The sequence below is a fragment of the Limanda limanda genome, chromosome 5, assembly GCF_963576545.1.
Source record: "Limanda limanda chromosome 5, fLimLim1.1, whole genome shotgun sequence".
Classification (NCBI taxonomy): domain Eukaryota; kingdom Metazoa; phylum Chordata; class Actinopteri; order Pleuronectiformes; family Pleuronectidae; genus Limanda; species Limanda limanda.
In genome coordinates, this window is record NC_083640.1 from 28,777,999 (window position 1) to 28,801,146 (window position 23,148).

The window sequence follows — 23,148 nt, forward strand, 5'->3', positions numbered from 1 at the left end:
GTCCCGAAATTACTCATGTGATTAAAATGTATTATTACCTGAAAAAAACTATGTGGATTATCTACAGGAACACTGCATTCACATAGGTAGGTTTGAATGTTGTGCCTCCTCAGCTTCAGTGTGGTTATGGTCTTTTTGCTGGTGTTAGTTTTTGATTCTCAGTTATATTATACAATGGTTCTAGTCTGTCATTGCAATGGTGATGAGCAGTGTGGCGGAAAATTAGCTGGACAAATAGCTTCAGGTGTAGAGTTACCAAGTGTTTTGCTGGCAGAGCGAGCTGTAGTAACAATGTGAGCTTGTGTAGGATAAAGGAGCATTGTGCTCTGATAAAAAGGGGAATCTGTCTCTGTATTATGCCGCCTGTTCACTCAGCAGAGCATCGCTATCTTCTCACTTTTGTATCAGGTGTTCTTCAAAGTCTATCGGCTCCAGACTTGTATTGGTGTCCTGCTTTGAAATGCATAATGCTAGCAGAGTTCAGTTCAGTTCAGATTCTATTAATTCACTTTCTACATTATACTTTGAACTTCTGCTTTTAACCAGGAACTACTTGAATGAAAATTCACTCATTATCTATTCACCACTATGCTGATGGAGGGGTGAGTGAGGTGTTTGAGTCCACAAAACACTCAGGGGTAAGGCGTTGCAGCCAAAGTGACAGATTCTCCAGACGTATTAAAACAACAGAAATAACATGTGTCCACAATCCCCGACATTCCGTCTGGAATCAGTTCAAAAAACCCGAGAGCACCGCTGTTGCACAAAGAACTGCTCATCTGTTTAGTGATGCTTGACGCAGTTGTTGTGTATGCTTCGATTGTCATGAATGCACTATTGTCCTGATCAACAATGTCAGTTACATTGGTGAGTCCTAGCTGCTGCTACAGAGCGCTGCTCCCCAGTTTATTTAAGGTTTATTAATATTAGACATATTGCATATCTAAATCCCATAAAATTGCATTTGCATTGCTCTTCCTTGGGCTTTTAACAATCCACATGAAAAGTGTGAAACAGAAAAGAGGAAAGCTTCCCAAGATATGGACGGACTGACAGAGACATTTCTGGAATTACTAGATAGCAAATGTATAATTTTTTTTCTTTAGCTTGTGTAACGTGTTACAACTTTAACATTTTCTCAGTAGCAGCAGAATTTGACATGATGGTATTGGAGACACAACTGTGTTAATGCTGATTCTTTTGTCCGTCTTTTCTCAGGATTACCTGTCAGAGAGAAACCCTGCAGACTCCGACAATCAAGATGCTGCTGACCAAAGCCAACCTCACATTGTGTGGACAGCTAACACTGAAGATGTTAGGAGAGTTCAGGGCATTAAATCCTCTCCAAGCATCTGGACATCAGATGAAAATATCATCCAACAAAGTGCAGTGGATACAGCCTTAACCTCACCTGATTCAACGATACAAACGTCTGAGGTCAAATCGAACAATGTTACCTCAGTGATGTACAATAATCTGATACTATCAATGGCACCAAAAGGACATTGGGAGTCAAACAGACCATTTCCTCATTTAAGAAGCATTGAGGAAGGGAAGCATTCCAGTCTGCAGCACATGGGGTCCAATCCATCTGCACCTTCTGGGGACCTCATTTATGGATCTGACCAGAGAATCTACCGAATCCATAAAGGTCTCTCTGGGCCAACTGGACCACAAGGAAGGAGAGTAAGCATCTCTTTATCATAGAATTTGTCATGCAATATTTGCGGATACAATACAGCAATTGATTGTTGATTTGGTGTAAGTATGTGCGAGGACTGATGTTTGATCAGAGTATTAATACTGCCTGGTATAACTGGAAATTAACTTAAAGGTTCAATGAAAAGATTTAGGTGAAACGGATCTATTGGCAGAAATTGAATATAAAATATGTGTAATAATCAAAATTTTACTAATAGTTGTTTGCTTTAGCCTAGAATATGTCCTTTATATTTTAATACTTTTTATGTATATCGGGAGTAAGTCGTCTTTAAGGAGGTCACCATGTTTTTTACAGTAGTCCAGATTAGACTTACTAAATACCTTTTGAATTATTATGATAACTGAAGGCTAGCACAGGTTCTCTTTCATGTTGGGGAGGGGAGGATGAGGTGAGGAGTATTCAGCTGTGACTGCGACATGCAACTATACCACTAGATGTCACTAAATTCTACACACTGCACCTCAGCAGGGGACATCCGCCAGAGCTGCAACTGGCTTCTTCCGGTCTCAGGCCAGATGAGCAGAGGAGATAGAGGAGATCCTTAATGAGCCACTTAAATTATCACAGTGCACTTTTCAGCTCAGCAACCCCATGTGTCTGGGTCGTTATGTAGAACTGTAAAACAAAGCAAAATACTTCCAGCAAAAGATCCTTTGCAAAAGATGAAGAGGACATAGTTATCTGGGGTCTTTGGTAGTGGTTGGTACATTAATATGACAGGGAGGTTAATTAATTAATTAATAATAATATGACAGGGAGCTCACAGCAGAGCAGATGGAACAGTTTCAGAGAGGGGGCTTCTTCAGTGTGGTAACGTTATGATTAGAGAAGATGGTTAGAAAGAAAAAAGTGATATACAGCTGTTGACAGACCGGCGAGACATAGAGAGGTGCTACATGTTCTGGCTGGTTGACTCAGCAATAGCTTACAGTCAGATATGAAATGTATCAGATTGAATTGGTAGTAGAAGCCACCAGTTGTGGTTCTAATTCAGTGGTGTAAGAGAAACAAAGGTAACAGAACTAGAAACTTAAACACCAACCAGTGATGATATAAATAGTAAATTATAAGTGAGTTAAAAATATATATAAAGCCAACACAGCAGACATGGCATCCTGTGCAACAGTGTGATGTCTGTTAACTTGAATACATTCAGTGTCGGTTTGGATCATTACAACATAGAGATTTCTGGACGAGAATCGTGTCCCTTCATATTAAGTAAGTGGGGCATTGGAAACAGTATAATATCATTTTTAAAATCTTTTTTAAACTAACCTTGATGAATTTGAACTAATCTGAACTAACCTTAAATGACACACAAGATCTCTATTTCCATTCATAACTCACTGTGATGACAACTGGAGTGAAGTGTAGTATTGCTCAAATCATAAGTTTAACAGGGCCTCAGATCAAGATAAATAAGCCAATTGTTCAACAATATATATTTATTAATTTTATGGGATAGCAAGATTTTAAATACAGAGCTGGAGACATGATGTAGTTAGCCTAGCTCTGCACAAAGACTGTGAGAAAGTGTGAGGCAACCTGGTTCCGTCTAAAGTTTAAAGAAAATCTACCAGCATCCTTTATGAAAATCACTGATTTATGAGAATTATGTTCTGTACCTTTTCTTTAAGAACATCAGGCTGTGCAGCGCGGTCTCTCCAGCTACTGTGATTTGTTAGATAGTCAATAGACACAGAGGTCATGGTGGAGTTCCCTGTATCAAACCTGGCAACCTGTCATTACTCTTATTCATCAATCAATCAATCAAGTTTTATTTGTATAGCCCACATTCACAAATAACAATTCGTCTCATGGGGCTTTAACATTGTGTGACATCCTCTGTCCTTAAAAGAGTAAGGAAAAACTACTAAAAACCCTTTTCACAGGTAAAAATATGTAGAAACCTCAGAGAGAGCCACATGTGAGGGATCCCTCTCTCAGGACGGACAGAAGTGCAATAGATGTCAGGTGTAAGAAAACATCATCAGGATTTTTAGCAGCATCCATGAGGCTAAACATTTTTCAATACTATGTGTCAGGCAGTCCCGCTGCAATCACAGTCTCTGGCCAGCAGCCAGCAAGACCACGATCCAGCATCAGGATGAGATCCACTGTAATCCACAGTCATTGTCCACCGCCGCCAGTTAGAATCCATTATCAGCTGCCGCCTCGGTCGTGGTCCCTCATCATCCGATGCCAACGCGACAAAGGATCCTCCATTACAACGACGATCAGCTGGCACGATACAGAATCCACCGAACTGGATCCACCATTGCGACCTCCGACACGCGATCCACAATCATAATCCATGGTGCGGCCACAGCTGTGGCCCTGCATCCGCGGGCGCTAAGGCACAGAAACTCCGGGAAAAGGGGTCAAGTTAGTAACATGTACTGATCAGATAAGAATTATCTTGATGTGATAAATATGGAGAAAAAGGAAGGAGAAGCAGGAAAGAGAAGCTCCGTGTGTCTTGTGTCATAAATTCCCTGTGCGTCTTAGCATCATCAGGGGTTTTTGCCATTTAATCAAATTTGGAACATCGCACTAATTAGCTCTAACTATAAGCTTTATAAAAAAGGAAGGTTTTGAGTCTACTTTTAAACGAACAGAGCGTGTCTGCTTCCCTAACTGAAAGTGAGAGATTATTCCACAGCAGTGGGGCTTGATGGCTAAAAGCTCTGGCTCCTACTCTACTTTTAGAGACTTTAGGGACAACAAGTAAACCTGAGTTCTGGGATCGGAGTGCTCTAGTAGGTTGATATGGTACTAACATCTCTTTAAGGTAAAGAGGTGCCATATCATTAAGGGCCTTGAAGGTGAGGAGGATAATTTTAAATTCTATTCTAGATTTAACAGGAAGCCAGTGTAGCGATGCTAATACTGGAGAAATGTGCTCTCTTTTCTTAGTTCTCGTCAGGACACGAAGATCACTCCCAAGTTCCTGACTGTGTCATTGGAAGCAAGGGCAATGTCATCTAGCGCAGCTATATCATTAGATAATGTATCTCTAAGGTGTTTAGGGCCGAGTATTATAACCTCTGTTTTATCTGAGTTTAATAAGAGAAAATTGCGGGTCATCCAGGTTTTTATGTCCTTGAGACATGCTCGAAGTTTAGTTAATTGATTACTTTGATCAGGTTTTATTGACAAATATAACTGGGTGTCATCCGCATAACAGTGAAAATTTACCGAGTGTGTCCTGATAAGGTTTCCTAGTGGAAGCATATATAATGAGAATAAAATTGGGCCGAGCACAGACCCCTGTGGGACACCATGGTTAACTTTGGTGCGCACCGATGACTCATCATTGATTTGAACGAATTGGGAGCGATCAGCAAAATAAGATTTAAACCAGTTTAAGGCCGTTCCTTTAATGTTAATTAACTGTTTTAGTCTCTCTAATAAAATTTGATGGTCAATTGTGTCGAATGCTGCACTGAGATCTAACAGAACGAGGACAGACACAAGTCCCTGATCTGAAGCTATTAGAAGGTCATTAGTGACTTTTGCCAGGGCTGTCTCTGTGCTATGATTGGTTCTAAACCCAGACTGAAAGTCTTCATATATATTATTTTCCTGGAGAAACTCACACAGCTGATTGGCTACAACTTTTTCTAAGATTTTAGATAGGAAGGGGAGATTAGATATTGGCCTGTAATTTGCTAAAACCTCTGGGTCTAGGGTGGGTTTTTTGAGTAGGGGTTTGATTACAGCTATTTTAAAAGACTGTGGTACATAACCTGATGATAATGACAGATTGATTGTGTTAAGTAACGAATTATCTATTAGGGGCAGAATTTCTTTAAGTAATTTAGTTGGAATCGGATCTAAAATACAGGTTGTTGGTTTAGAACCTGAGACTATTTTGGTAAACTGATCACGGGTGATCAGAGAGAAGCTGTCTAAATAATGGGAAGGATTCTCAGCCGTTTCTGAGATCTCTATTGTTGGGAGGGTATTAGTGCCAATTGAGGGCAGGAGATGATTGATTTTATTTCTAATAGTTAGAATTTTATCATTAAAAAAGGTCATAAAGATATTGCTATTTAGGGATCGAGGAATACTGGGTTCGGTGGAGGTGTGACTCTCCGTCAGCCTGGCTACAGTGCTGAAGAGAAACCTGGGGTTGTTTTTATTCTCTTCTATTAGTTTTGAATAATAGGCAGCTCTTGCTTTGTGGAGAGCCTTTTTATATTCTGTAACACTACTCTTCCAGTCTAGGAGATTTTCAACACTGTTGCTGGAGCGCCACTTCCTTTCTAGTTTTCTTGATATTTGTTTCAACTCATGTGTCTTGGAATTATACCACGGAGCTAATTTACTATGTTTTACACATTTCTTTTTTAGAGGCGCTATTGAGTCTAATGTTAATCGTAATGAGTCTGCAGAGCTTTCTACGGGGTGGTCAATCTCAATAGAGCTCGGGTTTTTAAAGAATTTGTTGTTTATGTCGACGGATAATACGGGTTTAAATGTAATCGGAATTATTTCCTTAAATTTAGCTACAGCACTATCAGGTAGACATCTAGAAAATGAGTTTTTTATTAGGGGCATATATTCAGATAGTGAAAAATCGAAGGTTATTAAATTCATAGCTACTGATATAGATCTTCTCATTTCACCATTGGAAAAAAGTAAATAAACATATTCTCCAGAACTATACTATTTCTTTGAGCTTTTCAAGAGCTCCCAGGGAGCTGGAAACCACACTTTGGGTTACGCTGCTCAAGTTCACTTTATGAAACCTCTAGAACAGATATAACCTGTGTTTCACTGGTGGCACTAGAACATCATCAGCAGAATGAACTATCTTTTCCCTGAGTGGCTTATGTAGTTCCTCAAATTACCTCGTCAACAGGCCTGTATTTTGGTTGTAAGTGGAGGTTATGGTTATTCTGTGCAAACAGTGTGGTTGCATCAACCCATGGGAAAGTGACTCATTCTGGGGTTTTATTCCACTCGTAAAATTAGAGGGTACAAAGATTTTTTCAAAACACATTGCATTAATATCGTCTTGAAGAAACCACAGTGACCTTTACTTTGTGAGATCGTCACACTATGATGCCAGACAACAGGCCGGCCAGTTGTTACCAATGAGCTGTATACATGATAAAAATAGTTCAATGTCATATTGTTCCTACAGGGATGTGCTGGGAGAGAAGGCTATGTCGGATTAAAGGGTGACAAGGTGAGATGTGCATGAGCACATTTTGATTTCTTTCTTCAAGCAAACATAATGAAAATATGATCAGATGAGAAGCCATGTAACCTGTTCCCGGTTTAACTGGATAAGCTGAGTAAATCACTCACGTGTTACTCAGTACAGTTAATCCCAATTCAGTAAAGCTGCTTCATGAAAGAGGTTATTTTTTTACTATTCATTCATTCATTCATTCACTGTACATAACATTGGTACACACACAGGACAAAAACATGGCAGCTCCTAATAGCCTGTTAGTGTGTGTTAATGGTGGTTGGTCATGTGTTTGGCAAGAGTTTGGAACACAGTTGTCACACCATCCTAAGCAAACCAAACAAAACACAAAACATTTATTTGAATCAGCAAAGCAAAAATGTGTAAAATCACCCATGTGGTTCTTGAATTTCACTTGATTGATTTAACCTCAAATTTAACTTTGAGAGACTGATCTCTTATATAATTTTTCTATTCTTGAAATTTGTCACATGTCATTAACAATCCTTTATCAGGGCTCTCAAGGTATTCCAGGCCTGGATGGGAGGAGAGGGGAACCAGGGCCTCTGGGACCTCCAGGACTTCCCACACTTTACTTATGGCGGAACTCTGAGGACGACTGGATGGCTTTTAGGGTACGTTTAAATGTTAACACCCACACAAGGATATGGACCATACTGTTCATAATCATGACTAACATTCTATTGTGTTGTCCTCACACTGTGTCTATTTCTGGCTTCTAATGTCATTGTGCGTGTGTGTGTGTGTGTGTGTGTTTTATTTTTTGTTTTGTTATTTTTAGTTTCAAAGATATTTCTGCAAATAATCAGGACAATCGAGAACTTGTATAAAATTACATTTATAGTCTAGTAATGCATTAACTTTTGTAACCGCTAAGATTAGAAACATGATCTTTACCTCTGCCTATTTAGATTTACCAAAAATATGTGTGATCATTGGTATAAAATCTGATATGACCAGGGCCATACAGACACATTCATATGCTTCTACAGTGCTTTTTCTTTTACACCTTGTTCACACACTGGCGACAAAGCCGCCGGCGGCAAGGTCACTGGTGCAAGCAGACTGGGGTCAGGGATCAAACCTCTGACTAACTAATAACTACTGAGGTCTGATGAAATGGTGACATCACTACAAGTCTTGAAGGGATCAGGCAAACAGACAAACTGACAGTTAATCCAGATTATCTTAACCTCATACTGAGATTTAAAGGGGAAAATCTGTCAGTGCTCAGGAAAACTGTGTGGGCACACTAAATGTTCAAAGTAGAACCAATAATTCTGTACACTCCAACTGATGAGATTAACTGCAAAATGAAATGAACTGGATTTACCCTGTAATATAAGTGAGGATCTGAATATGTAAGAATAAAGTCAGTAATATGAACTCTAAAATGCAAATGCGGTGCCAGTGATTTTTTTTATAGATGATGATCACATGGAGAGAAATGAGCCTGTATTTCAGGCTAGGCTGAGTAATCCTCTCCAAGTCTGTTGACAATTTGTGGATCACCCAGCTCAGGCCTTTACAGCGCACTGTGCTCGCACTGTCTATAATGAAAGCTGATGTATTGTAACTGGAGCAAATCCAGACCTCATGCCTGGATCAGGCCCTGCATTAGGCCAGAGAAACAAGCAGGGTCGAGGTGGCTGTGAAAGGCCTCAGTGTTGCTGCGCTCTCAGAACACACCGGAGGCTCTGACTGCTGCGTCCACAGAGACACAGTGAGACTCACAGTGAGGGAGGTCCAGTCTGAGCTTGACCTTGACAGGCTTGGCCGGCCTCCACCCGTATCTCCGCTGCAGCACCATTGCCAAGACAAATACCTCCTGCAGCAGCAGACCTGGGTGGTGGAATAAACTAGAAGCAATCTTGTGTTCCAGAATTGATTGACACTCTTCTGGCTCTTAGAGTGTGGTGACCACAAGCTCTATGCTGTGTCATTTAATAACCATTATAGCACTATCTAGAGCTCTCAACACTTTGTCACACACTCATGTCTTTTGGATTCATCTGCAGCCTCAAGTGGTACAAGACATGAGGTGTGAAAGGCCAAACAACCAACTGTGTTCAAGTAGTGTGATCATTCACAGCTCTTGCTGCTTGGTTTTCTTCTAAGGTGCATTCATACTGTAATATACTGTTGGGTCATGTGGGGACTTAAAGTCGGAATAGACGGCTCTCTCATCTTATTAACCTAAATCAAAGAAGACTTCAACAGAAAACAGCAGTAGGTGCATCCGAAATGCCCAAAGTGAAATTTGAGGGGTAGAGAATTAGCCCTCATAGAAAGAAAAAAAAACTGTATACTGTAAAGCGCTTTGAGTGCTCATCAAGACTAGAAAGGGGGTTATATAAATACAAACCATTTACCATTTTAACAGCCACACAGAGCTGTTTGCACAGTGTAGACTTTTGTTCACATTCTATTTTATAGTAAAGTATCACTATAGATTTTTCCACCTTAACTACAAATGAATCTTTAAAGGAGGCCATGATACAGACAGGTGTATATAACTGTCAATTTTGTTCTTGTTTTTACAGAGATCATCCTTTGCTCAAATGCTCAGAGCTGGCTGGCCGGTGAGTAGCTCAGGTTTTAGTTTTGAGTTGCTCAATCAGAGTAAGTCACTGATTTGTATTTCTTTTGCTCCAAAGGTGAAGCCTGGCCCACCTGGTCCCACGGGTGAGATAGGGAAACCTGGCCTTCCAGTGAGTTAGACAGCCATTGTGCCTAAATAATTCATTAAGGAATAGTATATATCAGGGTTTTTTTCAGTATTTTTACCCTCCTTCCTGTTATTGTTATGAAAATGTGTGTAGTATTAATGTTGCTATCAAAATCCATTCATCACTAAGGGTAGTCCTGGTGACCCAGGGGACAGAGGAATGCCCGGACAGAGAGGACACATGGTAAATGTTGAAACTGAAGAACATTTCTGCAACACTAGCAGCTGCATTATACCTGGTGTCCTGACATCATGTGATTTGTTTGTGTGAATTAGGGCGACTCTGGGCCAAGGGGCGCCCCTGGCAAGCCAGGGAGTGTGGGCAGGAGTGGCAGTCAAGGAGTGGATGGGAGTTGTGGGCCACCAGGACTTCCTGGGCTCCAGGTGCAAACTAGCAGTACCCAGGTTTAGAGAATGTCAGTGCCAACGATTAGCCTGTACCGTTTAACATGTTGTCATTCATTCTTTTCAGGGTCCCAGAGGTTTTAAGGGAGAAGGGGTTTTACCAGGAGAGAAAGGTGATGAGGTGAGCGTTTTAGCTGAATCAACTATGAAATTAAATGTCAATGTGAGTGAGTGTTAGTCAGTGTATGTCCCTGGTAAACCACTGGCTGCCTAAATATTCTGTCCAGCAATGACTTAACTCAATTCTGGGAAAGAAAATAAGGCATAATAATCAGTTCACAGGATTGTTTGTCATGTGCTGCTGGGATGTGGGAAAAAATAACATGCCCCATTCTATCCATCAGTACACTAATGTACTCCTTGTAAAACATTAGTTTGACATTAAATTGCATGTTGTCATTGTTATTATTTTTAATGTTATATGTGCACATTTTATCCCTTTTATTTAATGAGTGACAATAGAGAGATAACATGGGGATGTTGCAGTCAGTAGCTTAAACCCAGGCTTCATGTGTTCAATGACCAACTGGCACTGGACAGGGGAGAACACTGACAATATAATCTAACTGAAGTAGACACAGGTGTAACATATTAGGGAGGGGGAGGTTATACTTGAGACACACACACACACACACACACACACACACACACACACACACACACACACACACACACACACACACACACATGAGGGCAGGAGTGAAGTTACCTAAAGGAAACAGGCGTGAGTGTCAAAGTAAAGCAGGAAGTTGAGTGACTTTCTGGGCCATGTGTAAGGTAATAAGTATTTACACAGATTTTGTGTCATCATAATATTCCATATTACCAATGAACATTTGACTGTTAAACATTATTGCTTTATAATTGCCAAGGAGGTTATGTTTTCGTTGACATTTGTGAGTTTGTTTGTTGTTTGTTCACTTTGTTGGCATGGTCTACACATGAGTTGGTGACTTCATGGTTGAATGCAATTATTATAAGTCGCTTTGGATAAAAGAGTCAGCTAAGTGAAATGTAATGTATTGTAATGTAATGAACAGTGATGTTTTGCTGATTGTTATCACTGTGCCAGACTTCAGCTGGCTGAGGGAATCAAGTAAGGAGAATCTTCCTTCAATTCAGATTTTGTTTCCTTGTTGCTGCTGCAGTGTAATGATGGTAACACAAAGAGCGAATCAGGTACTAAAAAGGCTGTGACCTTGTAAGATATCCACTTGATTTTTCTAGCTCGAGCAGCTGAAGCCTCAACTACAGCCCATCACTTCGACTGAAGTGCATTAGAGAGGGACCTGTGCTACATAAATGACAATATATTGATATGCACCCAAGTCTGGCACGTTTATGTTTAGTGTTGTAAATAGACAAATGCACCGTTTCCCAATTGTGCAGATAATCCATAAAGAAAAATCAGTTTTAGGTCCGAATATAGATACCATTTGCAACAAGGTACTGAATTCCCCAACTGCTGCTCAGTGAGCATCTTACTGCACTGCTTATTCTGGCTATGAACTGAATAAACTTTTGGTTTCTGTTTGTGTTCTGCAGGGTTTAACTGGGGAGCCTGGACCATGTGGAGACAGAGGGAGAACTGGGGCAAAGGTCAGTTTAAAAAATAGATTTTGAAATAGTAAATAACCGAATAGTATATGATAGAATAGTATTGGAAACTATTACTGCCAGTGCTGTCGCAACAACTACCTCTGCTGCTACTGTCTATTTATTATATAATTTAATTTAATATATAATGTATCTATTATTAAAGGGAAACATTCGTTTTATCTTCAGTATAGATTCAATCCAGTTGAGTTAATCAGTGAATACTGTGTACCACCACCACCGCATCTTGGTCTGCATTGATCTTATCACCTGTAATCTTCCTTAATACAAAGCAACTAATCTTAAATAACAATAATAATGTTTTTTTACTTGATAAGAATATATTGATAACTGAGTAGTTGGAAATATTGACCAGTTACTTTCCTCTGCATGTTGTTTGTGTGTCTTCCAGGGATATAAAGGGGAACCAGGAGAAGATGGACCTGTTGGACCTCCTGTAAGACTGACAACTACTTTACTATAGTAGTAACTATATATAAATGGACATTCAACAGTAACATCAGTTTACCTGTCATAGTTGAGAATTTTTAACTTTTATCAGAAAGTCTCAATTCTAAATTGCATTTATGAGTCTTGGAGAGAACTAATGAAAGCTTCATCAGGTCAAGGATCTGTAAGATGGAGTCCTACAGTACTCTGTCAACACCCATTCTTGTGGATGTCATAGTGGCCCGTGCCAAACTGTGCCTTTTATTGCCTACAGTAATAATAATCGGACAAAAGACATTTTCATCTAAAAGCCATATCCACAGATAAGTGGTTACTCTTAACCCAAAAACAGGTTTTCTCCAGTATCACATATACATTGTGTGTCAACTTATATCAGCTCCATTTGGTGTTTACACTGGGTGAAACATTTAAATCTAAGGCACCAAATTTCTCATGACTAAATGGAAATATTCTTTCAGCCTGATCGATTGGCATCTTTGTTATCTTTGGAATATCCTCTAAAGTTTAAAATAAAATGCTATCATTTTGACCAAAGCTAGTGTTCAACACAATGTTTGATACCCTTATTATAAGGAACAGTTTACATGCTGGGATTTTTCATTTCTATGCAACACTGCAGTATATAATTGCAACAAATAATTATTCTATATTTAAACTGTAGATTATTGTGTTGATTAATCAATTCCTTGTTTGGTCCATAGTGTTACATCAAAGTGTCTTCAAGCTTAAGGTGCAATCTTCAAATGCCTTGTTTGACCCATTTTATAGAATGAATGCTCAGGATATCGATTAAAAGACTCAGTGTTTTTGATTTTGCACAATACTCCCCAAATATAATTTTTAAATCAACTACACTGTGTTTTGTCTCATCTGACTGCAGTTTGTTCATATCTAGGGTCCTTTAGGTAAAATAGGCACTCAAGGGCTACCTGGACCTCCAGGACCACAGGTAGAGCATGTGATATTCTTTATTAGTCATACAGTCCTCAACCCCCTCACTGAAATTACACAACATGCACCATTTCTCCTTCACCTCAGGGAGACTCTGGACATGATGAAATGATGGGTCCTCCAGGAGCAGTGGTGAGCAGTTAAGAGTGTTTCACAATGCTGCTACTGACAGGCTTTTGATAAGCAACACTAATGTCCATTGGGAATTCTTCTAGGGTGCACCCGGGACCACAGGTGGTATAGGGCCACCTGGAGTTGATGGGTTTGAGGTGAGTTCATATGGGCAGGCTTCACCATATTCTTTTAAATATGTTTAGGTTACGTCAGTACAAATCAGATATGAAGGTGTATGTTTCGTGTTTGTTCTGTACAGGGGGATCAAGGTCCAACTGGTCCACGAGGTCGTAAAGGCCCACATGTAGGTCTTCCACATATTAGAAATTACATACAGTTCTGATATTGATTAAAGATGCAGGATCAAAGTAGAAGCGTAATCATTTGATCTTATGTCATCTCTGACAGGGACCGTCAGGATTAGCAGGAGCGACAGGCCCACATGGACCTCAAGGGACTCAGGTAAATTTGTGTAGTTTTCTACTGTGTAGACTGATCCAATTACATGATGTGATCAAACTGGATGTTGTTATGTCACGTTTCAACTGTCGGAAGACAATGACCCAATATGGTCCTGCCATGCTTCAAATTATTATAAAGTTTGAAATTGTATTTATTTATTTTAATTTATATGTTTTTTATCAGGGTCAATCAGGCAATGGTGGCCCCTCTGGTCCAAAAGGCGAGATGGTGAGTTTTAAGACAACAATCCTGATGTGTTTATTCACTGTGTTTCAACTTATGACACTGACACTGTTGTTCTCTCCGACAGGGTGAAATAGGACCTATGGGGAAAACAGGATCACCTGGCATTGAAGGGCCCATGGTAAATTAAAATAATAATGTATTCAGTTCGATATTCAACTTAATCAAATTTAGTTCAAAATAGCCTTTTTGTTTGTGTATTTCTTTGACTGTGCAGTCTGAGTTGTAGTCTACTTCTATAAAAATGGTATTATAGCGCTTTTCTAGTCTTGAAGACTGAGTTGTCTTCAAGACCTTCTGGTTAGAGGATGACCAATCTATCCCCTCATCCACCGCTAATAATAGTCATAATCATTATCAATAAATAATAACTTCTTATTTTGCCAAACAATATAAATAAGCCCTAGGAAGAGATAGAGTAATAGAAGATCTCCAGGCTGGGAGTTCCACAGCTGGGGTCTGAACAGCAAAAGCCCGTCATCTTCAATGACAGGTTGTGATTTGTTAGTACAGAGCCCTGTTGGAGGACCTCAGCTAGCGATCATGCTCATAAAGGGTTGGCCGATTGCAGATACAAGCAGGAGCCTGGCTGTTCAAGGCTTTTAAAACAAGCGGTAAAAACTAAAACTCACAGGCTAGTTGCCTGTGAGTTCACTTCTAGGTGACTTGTCTTGCTTTGGTATCCTCAGAGATCTCTTGCTGATTTGGTGACGGTCATCGTCCATACTTACCTGCTACAGAGTGTATTTCAGTCAATTATAAATATGTGTAGATAATCTGAATGGAACATTCCCTCGAGAGCTTCAGTATCTTGCACGAGTTATGACTTGTGAAGTATTAATGAAGACTGTCTCTCTCACACCTGGCTCACATCTGACTGAGTCACTATTTTGTTTGATACACGCTGAAACCCACTTTGCCTTCCTTTGCAATATGCTGCCAGCTGCTGTTTCCCCCCCACTGTTCAAACATCTGGCTCTTCTGAAAGGCCCATGAAAAATCCCAGAGTTTTATTTTTGTTCTCCATATGTAAAGCTATATATATATATATATTCAAACCACCCTCTAGTTAAATAAAGCAAAATACAGTAGATTTGATTTCCAACAGTATACGCAGTAAGCAAACCTTTAATATGTAAGAAATAAGAGATATTTTCCAGACAGTGAATGCATGTTCATATTTGAGGATTCAGGATGCTCTGTTTGCTCTTTTAGGGGATGTTTGGAAGTCCTGGTCCAAAAGGATATCCAGGTGCCACAGTAAGTAGTGAGTTTTCTGTTTTCAATACTTAATGTCAATATAAACATTTAGGATTGAACTTAATGATCATTAACGCTAGTTTTCTTCACAAGAGGCAGGTCAACTAAATTTGTTGGTGTCCTGTCACTTTATAGATAACTTATGGCAAACATGTTGGCAAACTTTTAGGTAGTTATGCTAGGAGAACTATGTATGGATGAAGTGGATTAAATAAACCCCACCACCACAAGAATGCATGTGGGGTGGTTGTGGGTGGTTGTGCGGGATAGATCACAGATGTGTGTGTGCGTGAACACAACATTAATACAATATTAGTTATTAAATAACGGTCTGGTGTCAGTCACTGTATAAAAGGACGTTTCCACTTTGTCCCAAAATGTACCCACAATATCGAGCGCTGCTGGTGATGTTATGGAACCAGAGTCTGCACAGTAATGATAATGGAGACGAGGGGCAGTGTCAAGGTCCCAGTAATACAAACACTTTACCATACATCTGTCAGTCATTATGTTTGTCCAGGAAATAAGTTCAGCTTTTTAGCCGACAGTGTCACAATGGCAGGGTAATCAGAAGAGCACAGTGGGGTTTTCAGAGCTTTTTCCCTAAAACAGCTGAAACACTGATGAGAGTGACCACTACAATGCATTTTGTTTTAATAATAAATAAGTAAAATATGAAATAATTGCAGCTTTAATTTAAAACTGTGTCCTTTTAAATGTCAGTCTCTTTTAGGGGGTTAAAGACAAGTTGAACGGAATAGAGCTGAAAGTGATTTCAAGCTCAGTCAGCATAAAAAACCATGTGACACCTACTAAAGATGTATTGTCCTGTTTATGTGTAGGGCTTCAGAGGAAGGGATGGTGACCATGGAGAGGCTGGACCCAAAGGTGACAGAGTAAGAGGAAGGCATTGGTGATTGGTGATCAACTGTACAATTAAACTACATAAATGTTTTGCTGAACTCTCTAATTACATATCAATATATTTTGGGTATTATGTAGTCTTGAACAGGAGTTTTATCTAATGACAGTGATTCTGCAGTGTTAGTGCTTATGTTTCCTTAGTTTTCAATGGTATGTCACTTAACCCCATAAGGCACCTTTCATATAACTAAACCTCTGAACTTATTGTTCCCTTAGGGCCCACGAGGTGCTGCAGGAATCCAGGGTCGTCAGGGACAGAGGGGTGAACGTGGCACCTCAGGCTTTCCGGGGGTGAGAGGTCAACCTGGGCCCAGAGGAACAGAGGTACATATCATGATCTCATTGTTGTATTAGATTATGTATCAAAGTTGGTATGAAAAAACATCCCACTGAACTGACTGGGACTAATAAAACTGTTGTACAATTGGAGAAACATCCATTTTGCTGATATAATTATTAAATATCCCGTTGTAAGCCACAGTGTGGTAAAAGAATCTGCATCTTTGTCATCTTAGATTTGCTTGTAGCCATAATAAAGAAGTCTCATAGGGTTTAAACATTGTTTGATCTTACATATTCTCACATTTATAGTGTGGTAGAGGAGCATGCAATCGTTTGAATGACTCTCCATGTTATATCTCCTTAGGGTGAGGATGGGGAAGCTGGTCTCCAGGGAGCAGTTGCGAGACAAGGGCCAAAGGTCAGAGGCTTTTATTGGTGACTGGTCAAGTGAAGCTAATAAAACTGAGCCATATCTGTCACAGCTGGGACATTTGTTTCGTTGCACTGCACTGAGCACAGACTTTTGACCCATGTGATGACCTCTGCTGATGCTCCTGTTAGCACCGCTAATTTTACTGCCGCTCTTACTGCCACTACAACTTAACAATGACACGAGCAGTATTTAGTAGCTGGTGTAAAATAATACGAATGTGAGCTGTCCACTGGCAAGTTTTGTTGCCAAGTGAAAATTAATATACTCCCTTTAGTGCACACTGGTTTGTCACCAGTTACTATGAACTGTGAAAAGACATGCTCTGTCTTCAGTAAAAATATGCTGTTAGTGTGTAATAATGATAATAATTAATTAAATATCTACACTGGCAATTGCTCATTAAATAATCAACAATACAATATATTTATAATATCAGCCTCTGCCAGGGGGTTTATGTTTTCATCTGCCTTTGTTTGTATGTTTGTTTGTTAGTTTGCAGCATCACACAAAAACAATTGGAAAGATTACCATGAAACTTGGTCGGATGGTGTGGTATGTGTCAGGACCCACTAGATTTTGGTGCAGATCCGGAATAAAAGGGGTTGATCCAGCGTTTCCTTCTCCTTACTGTAACGTTGCACGAGAGAGTGATGTTATCGTAATCTTTTATTTCTCAGAAATAGTTTTTGAGTCTAAAGTTGAATGTGTCCATATTAAAGGGCAACAGAGGAACTCAAGGACCAAATGGGAAGTTAGGACTCAAAGGACAAAGGGTAACTATAACTGGGACAGTATGAAATCAAACTCATATTTTTGCTTTGCAAATACATTCATTGTATTAAAAGCTGATTTTATGTAATTGTCATTGTATAGGGTCGCCCAGGACTTCCTGGCCTGTATGGTTTACCTGGCATTCAAGTAAGAACAAAACAAGCTCAAATCCAGCTCATCGAGTCTGCTCTACTAATCTCTAAGCTATATCTGTGTGTTTGTTTGTGTGTATTTTTACAGGGTTTCAGAGGCCATGTTGGGACTGAGGGACCAGAAGGAAAGCCTGGTACACAGGTTCCCATTTTATAACTTTTCATCTCATAAAATTCAGTTTTTGCTTAATTCCTCACTCTCAGTCAGCTCCATATCAAGCCATCAAAATATTTTTTTACAGCAATGAGATGCAAATGTAATGACATTAACAGGTACATTGTAATACATTGTGTCTTACGTGCAGGGTGCTCCTGGTTCTGCTTGCTCTACTGGCCCTAAAGGAGAAAGAGTAAGTTTTCTTTTTATATGAGCAGGTAATGAGGATACAAGCAGACAACAAATGACAAATTCCTAGCTTGGAAGTTACAATATTGTAAAGTTTCGATCTTTCTATGTAAAGTTCTTAGAGACAATGTACAATGTGATTTTGTGCAGTACACATATTTGAAAGGAAGTTCACTGATAACAAAAGGTACCGAAAAGGTAGGATTAGAACTAGAAATTCAGAGAGATACTACACCTGCACTGCATGTAGTTATATATGGTTTCTGTCCCCTCTGAAATGAACAGAAGGAAGCAGCCCAATCAACATCTGTGAGCAGCAGATTCTATAGGCCAAACTAAAAATGCTATATGGTAGGCCTATTCCCAAGTTCTTAAGATATCTACCAAGATTCATGTTGCTTGGACAAATTCTCAGTTACAGTCAATATTTACTAAGGACGGATGCTTTGTGAAGATATTTTGGTTGAATGGCAGCCATGGCTTTCTCCTGATCTTGCAGATTTTTACCCCCAACGCTGCATAGCAAGTTTCGTAAAAATCCGAAACATTGTACAGTTGCATAAATCTGAAGCCTTAATCCAGTGCAGTGACCTTGACCTCCGGTGGGAATAATAACCCCCGACCAGCACCTTCATGAGCAAACTGAATCATGTTGTTATGCACTATTGGTAAAAGAAGCTCTGGTTTCTCTATGGTGAAGGGGTTTCCAGGTGTGGCTGGTGAGCGAGGGCCTACAGGTCGTCCAGGAGCGAAAGTAGGTCAAAACTTCTTCTAATGATCATAGTTCCAAACCAGGGTGTTCATTTGAGTTTCTGAACATTCTGAAATGACTCATCTATGACAGACTCCTGGAAAGCCAGGTGAAAATGGAATCCCTGGACCAGCTGGGGAGAGGGTGAGCCTCTTATATAAAGCATTAATACAGTAAATTTCGGTGACATCAACATAAGCATGTTTAACATGTTTAAACTTGCAGATTTTTAATAAACATATGAATAATTTAATTTAACATCTCCTTTTAGGGCTTCACAGGAAAACCAGGAATGATGGGCCCCCAGGGTCCAGTGGGCATATATGTAAGTGACCATTCATCAGGCTGGTTAAATGAATATTGAGAAGATAGTAAATCTCTTTTTTGCTCTGATTTAATCAAACTGGAAAATGAAAAGGTTCAGTCTTCTTGGGATAGACTGCAGTAGTTATTTACTCTGTATCATAAGAGTATTTATGTTGGTTAATCCATCAATTAAGTTTTATATTTTGTTTTTGAAGAACAGGAAATATGCAACTCCCCCAATTTTTCCCAAAAGCCTTTTTATGCATCTTGGGGGAATTATATTGCATATGTGAAAACAATGCCTTATTTTTCTTTGTTTTCTTCTTACTTAATCACCAGTAAGATATGATATAAAAGTAGTGTGGTAAACAGATGGAGAACAGAACATACAGACATTATAAAAAAGGTGTCATATTTGGTAAACTGATACGAAGATGATAGAAGAGTAGGGTACGTCCAGGGGAGTGGACAGGTGCTACTGGATACAAGTACAAGTCTGAACAAAGGGTTTCAGGGTTTTTTCACAAAGGTTTCTTGGAGCTGTTTTGTCTCCACTCATTATTTATTTTAGATCTCTGAGCTCCTCCCCCATGTGCATGTAAATTAATATCATTAAAAAATCTGCGAATGCATGCTGCCTGCTAATCCTTTTTGTCTTCTTTCTAGTACAGATATAATACAATTCTACTTAGAAACAATAAGGAATGGGGACAGTGTCCATTAGACAGTGGTATTGGAATGTTATGCTAAATTGTTGCATTATTTAAAAACAAAATAACAAAATATTTGTTGTCAAGATTTTTAATTTTACACGGTTTAGAGCAGAGGATGTCACACCTTGTTAAAGCCATATGATACAAATTGGGATTGGTGAATATGGGATATACAAATACAATTTCATTGATTAATTGATTGTGCAGAATTGCATTAGTAACTTGTTTAAAGGTTCATGTGAATGTAAACATGAAATGTCAACTTCCCCCACAGGGTTACCCCGGATCAGTGGGTGTGACTGGGGGACCAGGCCACATGGGACAAAGGGTGAGCCTGGCTACTCCTGCCCTGTGACATCATGAAATCTGAATCCTGATCAGTGCAAACATCATGTATATAGTATGGATTACTTAGCCAATTGGCCTTTGCATTTTTTTTTTCTCATAACCCACCAGGATTTGCTTCAATAGAAAGTTTCAGATATTATAATTTTAAGTTGATGAAGCTGCCAACCAATGGATATGTTTGTGTCCTAAAGGATTTGAGGAGGTTAATTATTCCAAAACATGATTGTATTACTATCTCTTACCTGTTGTGAAGGGAGATGCTGGTGTCAGAGGACTTCCTGGGAGCCGTGGAAAGACTGGACCTCCAGTGAGTGTGATTGGTCCAATCTTTTGATGTCCACACAAACAACTAGATGTACATACACATTGGTTGTTCTTGTCTGTAGCCTCTCTTAAATCATTGTCTTATCAGGGTCTGCAGGGCCTTCCTGGTGAGAGAGGGCCTCCAGGGCCTCAGGTGAGAACTTGACTTCTATACACCCATAAGGTAGTTGGTGATAAGGTGATAAGACGGTGATAAGGTGATAAGACATCATCAACTGCCATATTGTTAAAGGGTAACCTGACGCAGCTGTTTCTGTAATCTCTTTCTCCTAGGGCCGTCATGGAGAGTTTGGGCCCAAAGGCATTCAAGGGCTGCCAGTGAGTATGTCGGACAGACTCATGAGCAGCGTTTCCACCACAAGAACTTTCCCTGGGAACTAGGAGCCTTTGTAGACCACTGTCTTAATTACGATTTTACCCCCCTAAAAGTTCCTACTCAGAGGTGTAGTGAGAAAGGACAGGAACTTTTGGGGTTGAGCTTGCAGACTCAGAATGATTGGTCAAGTTTTCAGGGATTTTATTTCAGCCAGTCAGTATCTGCACTAACTGAGTTAAAATATCAGGTGTTTGGAATTAACTTTGTTAATGATGTTTGCACATTTTCCAGTTTACACCAGCACAAATTAAATATCCACCATGTTGTTGAAGTGTTGCTCGTTTTATAGAGCATCTCCGTCGATGGATCACTTTCTGCATTAACGCTGTTTGGTGTACTGTAGTAGAATAGGTTGTTGTAGCCATCAGTTGTTAATTTGCCTTAACTCTGCTGGTCTGTATACTGCAGTAGGAATATAGGCAAACAGTCTACAGAAATTTTTTAGTGCCTTAAAAAAGTTTTGGAAGTAAAATCCAGGGATTTAGGATTATTTTAAATGAAACACTTCATCACTATCACATTGTCTTAGTATTGAAAGACTCGATTTTGAAAAAGATGGAATTGAATACCCACGAGGCGTGAATAGATTATATTCTAATCGGCCCTTGGACACATCCATAAATCCATCCTCCCCCTTCATTCTTCAAGTTGAGATATTCTGATGTTAACCATAAAATAAAAACTCAAAGTGACTTTCACAAACACACACACACACACACACACTCAAAGAATACAGAGAATACAGTCTGATGATATATTTTCTTCCTTTTCTGAATATCATGATGATATTCTTTTTAAAATATATGTATTAATCTTTTCAGGGTCCTCCAGGCAAGCCTGGACCAGATGGGGGCATGGGGAGCCCTGGCCCTCCAGGGGGTCAGGGGTCACTAGGGCCACCAGGGTCAGCTGGACTCAGAGGGTTTCCAGTGAGTGGGTACTTTTCACCATCCTCTTCATTATATATAGATATAAAACTCTGCGATGCTGCCCTGCCTATACTCCTATTGTCATGTTTTACCATATCATATACGGCAGTGCATGTTAACTACAAGATTGTTTTTCTACTGATTAGGGAACATCAGGAATAACTGGGCTGATGGGTCAGGCTGGAGAAAAAGGAGAGCAGGTAACTGATTCTAGTATTTTTTTTTTATGTTATGAATGTTGGGTAACAGGTGCTTTAGTTGCAATATAAAAGGTTAGTATTCAATAAAAAATGTAATAAAGTCCACCCCTTGAGATTTCAGTAATATTAAGATGTGTTGATTATTGTTCATAGGGAGCAATGGGCCCTGTTGGGATTATTGGTGCTCCAGGACTGGATGGGCAGCAGGTCTGTTAGCACACTGAACACACTGCCCTTATTCTGATATACTGCATTGTTTTAAACGTTGTTATCTTCAATATTTTAGTAATGCAATTTCATAGTATATGATACAGAGGAACCTTGTTATACATTTCATTATGTTTATGATAAATGTGATCATGTTTGTCATACTAGGGTCCTCCAGGGATAAGTGGAGAAGATGGGATTCCTGGAGAAAAAGGTGACCAGGTCTGTGTCTTACTTAATAAAACACCCACACACTGACTGTATTACTATATATTCAAGAAATAATCTTTTATTTATAGATGAACTTAATAAGAGACTGATGTACAAAATATTTCTACAGCTCCAAAACTGTACAACTTTATTTTAAGTACACAGTTTGATCCCTTTCCAGTCTATTCCAGTTTGTCTATACTGTATGTCATACAGCTTAATTAACCTATTAGTCCTGAAATGGTTTTGATTTCCAGTACGACGACAGGCTTCTCAGGTACTGACATGATTCTATATTCAAAAATTATCTAAAATCTAAAATTATAACTTTCCAGAGTTATAAAATACTGTCTTTGAGGATCACAAACTGGTGCTTGGTGTTGTGGCTTCTGAAAAGCATTTAAATGCAATAATATGTGATAATGAACTGGACAAGGTACATTAAAAATCCCAGCTGTGTTGAAAGTGTGGATAAAAGCACATATATTCAGAAAGTCTCTCAAGGAACATCTTGATAGACTTGTCTGTTTACACTTTAAGTAAAGGTTGTGGAGTAAAAAGCAAAATAAAGAAATGTAGATATACCTGTCTCCCCTCTCACCTCCATTGGCAGAAGAATTGGCATTTCAGAAATATATAATTGCCAACACAGAAACCTGTGTGACATCAGAAAGGTTATTCAGCGGGAGGGGGTTCTCA

At 39.4% G+C, this 23,148-nt stretch overlaps 1 protein-coding gene across 1 annotated transcript in view; it reads left to right on the plus strand.

Annotated features, from left to right (window-relative positions):
* The first annotated feature begins 852 nt into the window (after positions 1-852).
* Positions 853-23,148, plus strand: part of si:dkey-61l1.4 (collagen alpha-1(II) chain) — a 36,850-nt gene continuing 14,554 nt past the window's right edge. The window contains exons 1-35 of the mRNA XM_061071980.1: positions 853-867; positions 1,219-1,314; positions 7,442-7,561; positions 8,569-8,793; positions 9,491-9,529; positions 9,605-9,658; positions 9,952-10,059; positions 10,148-10,201; positions 11,626-11,679; positions 12,089-12,133; positions 13,043-13,096; positions 13,186-13,230; positions 13,314-13,367; positions 13,472-13,516; positions 13,621-13,674; positions 13,858-13,902; positions 13,985-14,038; positions 14,607-14,668; positions 16,020-16,073; positions 16,318-16,392; positions 16,748-16,801; positions 17,690-17,734; positions 17,828-17,873; positions 18,045-18,089; positions 18,930-18,980; positions 19,108-19,161; positions 20,130-20,183; positions 20,457-20,510; positions 20,616-20,660; positions 20,801-20,845; positions 21,725-21,832; positions 21,979-22,032; positions 22,186-22,239; positions 22,408-22,461; positions 22,707-22,726. Of these exons, the coding sequence (XP_060927963.1) occupies positions 853-867; positions 1,219-1,314; positions 7,442-7,561; positions 8,569-8,793; positions 9,491-9,529; positions 9,605-9,658; positions 9,952-10,059; positions 10,148-10,201; positions 11,626-11,679; positions 12,089-12,133; positions 13,043-13,096; positions 13,186-13,230; positions 13,314-13,367; positions 13,472-13,516; positions 13,621-13,674; positions 13,858-13,902; positions 13,985-14,038; positions 14,607-14,668; positions 16,020-16,073; positions 16,318-16,392; positions 16,748-16,801; positions 17,690-17,734; positions 17,828-17,873; positions 18,045-18,089; positions 18,930-18,980; positions 19,108-19,161; positions 20,130-20,183; positions 20,457-20,510; positions 20,616-20,660; positions 20,801-20,845; positions 21,725-21,832; positions 21,979-22,032; positions 22,186-22,239; positions 22,408-22,461; positions 22,707-22,726 (2,135 nt within the window). The remainder of the gene's footprint in view (positions 868-1,218; positions 1,315-7,441; positions 7,562-8,568; positions 8,794-9,490; positions 9,530-9,604; positions 9,659-9,951; positions 10,060-10,147; positions 10,202-11,625; positions 11,680-12,088; positions 12,134-13,042; positions 13,097-13,185; positions 13,231-13,313; positions 13,368-13,471; positions 13,517-13,620; positions 13,675-13,857; positions 13,903-13,984; positions 14,039-14,606; positions 14,669-16,019; positions 16,074-16,317; positions 16,393-16,747; positions 16,802-17,689; positions 17,735-17,827; positions 17,874-18,044; positions 18,090-18,929; positions 18,981-19,107; positions 19,162-20,129; positions 20,184-20,456; positions 20,511-20,615; positions 20,661-20,800; positions 20,846-21,724; positions 21,833-21,978; positions 22,033-22,185; positions 22,240-22,407; positions 22,462-22,706; positions 22,727-23,148) is intronic.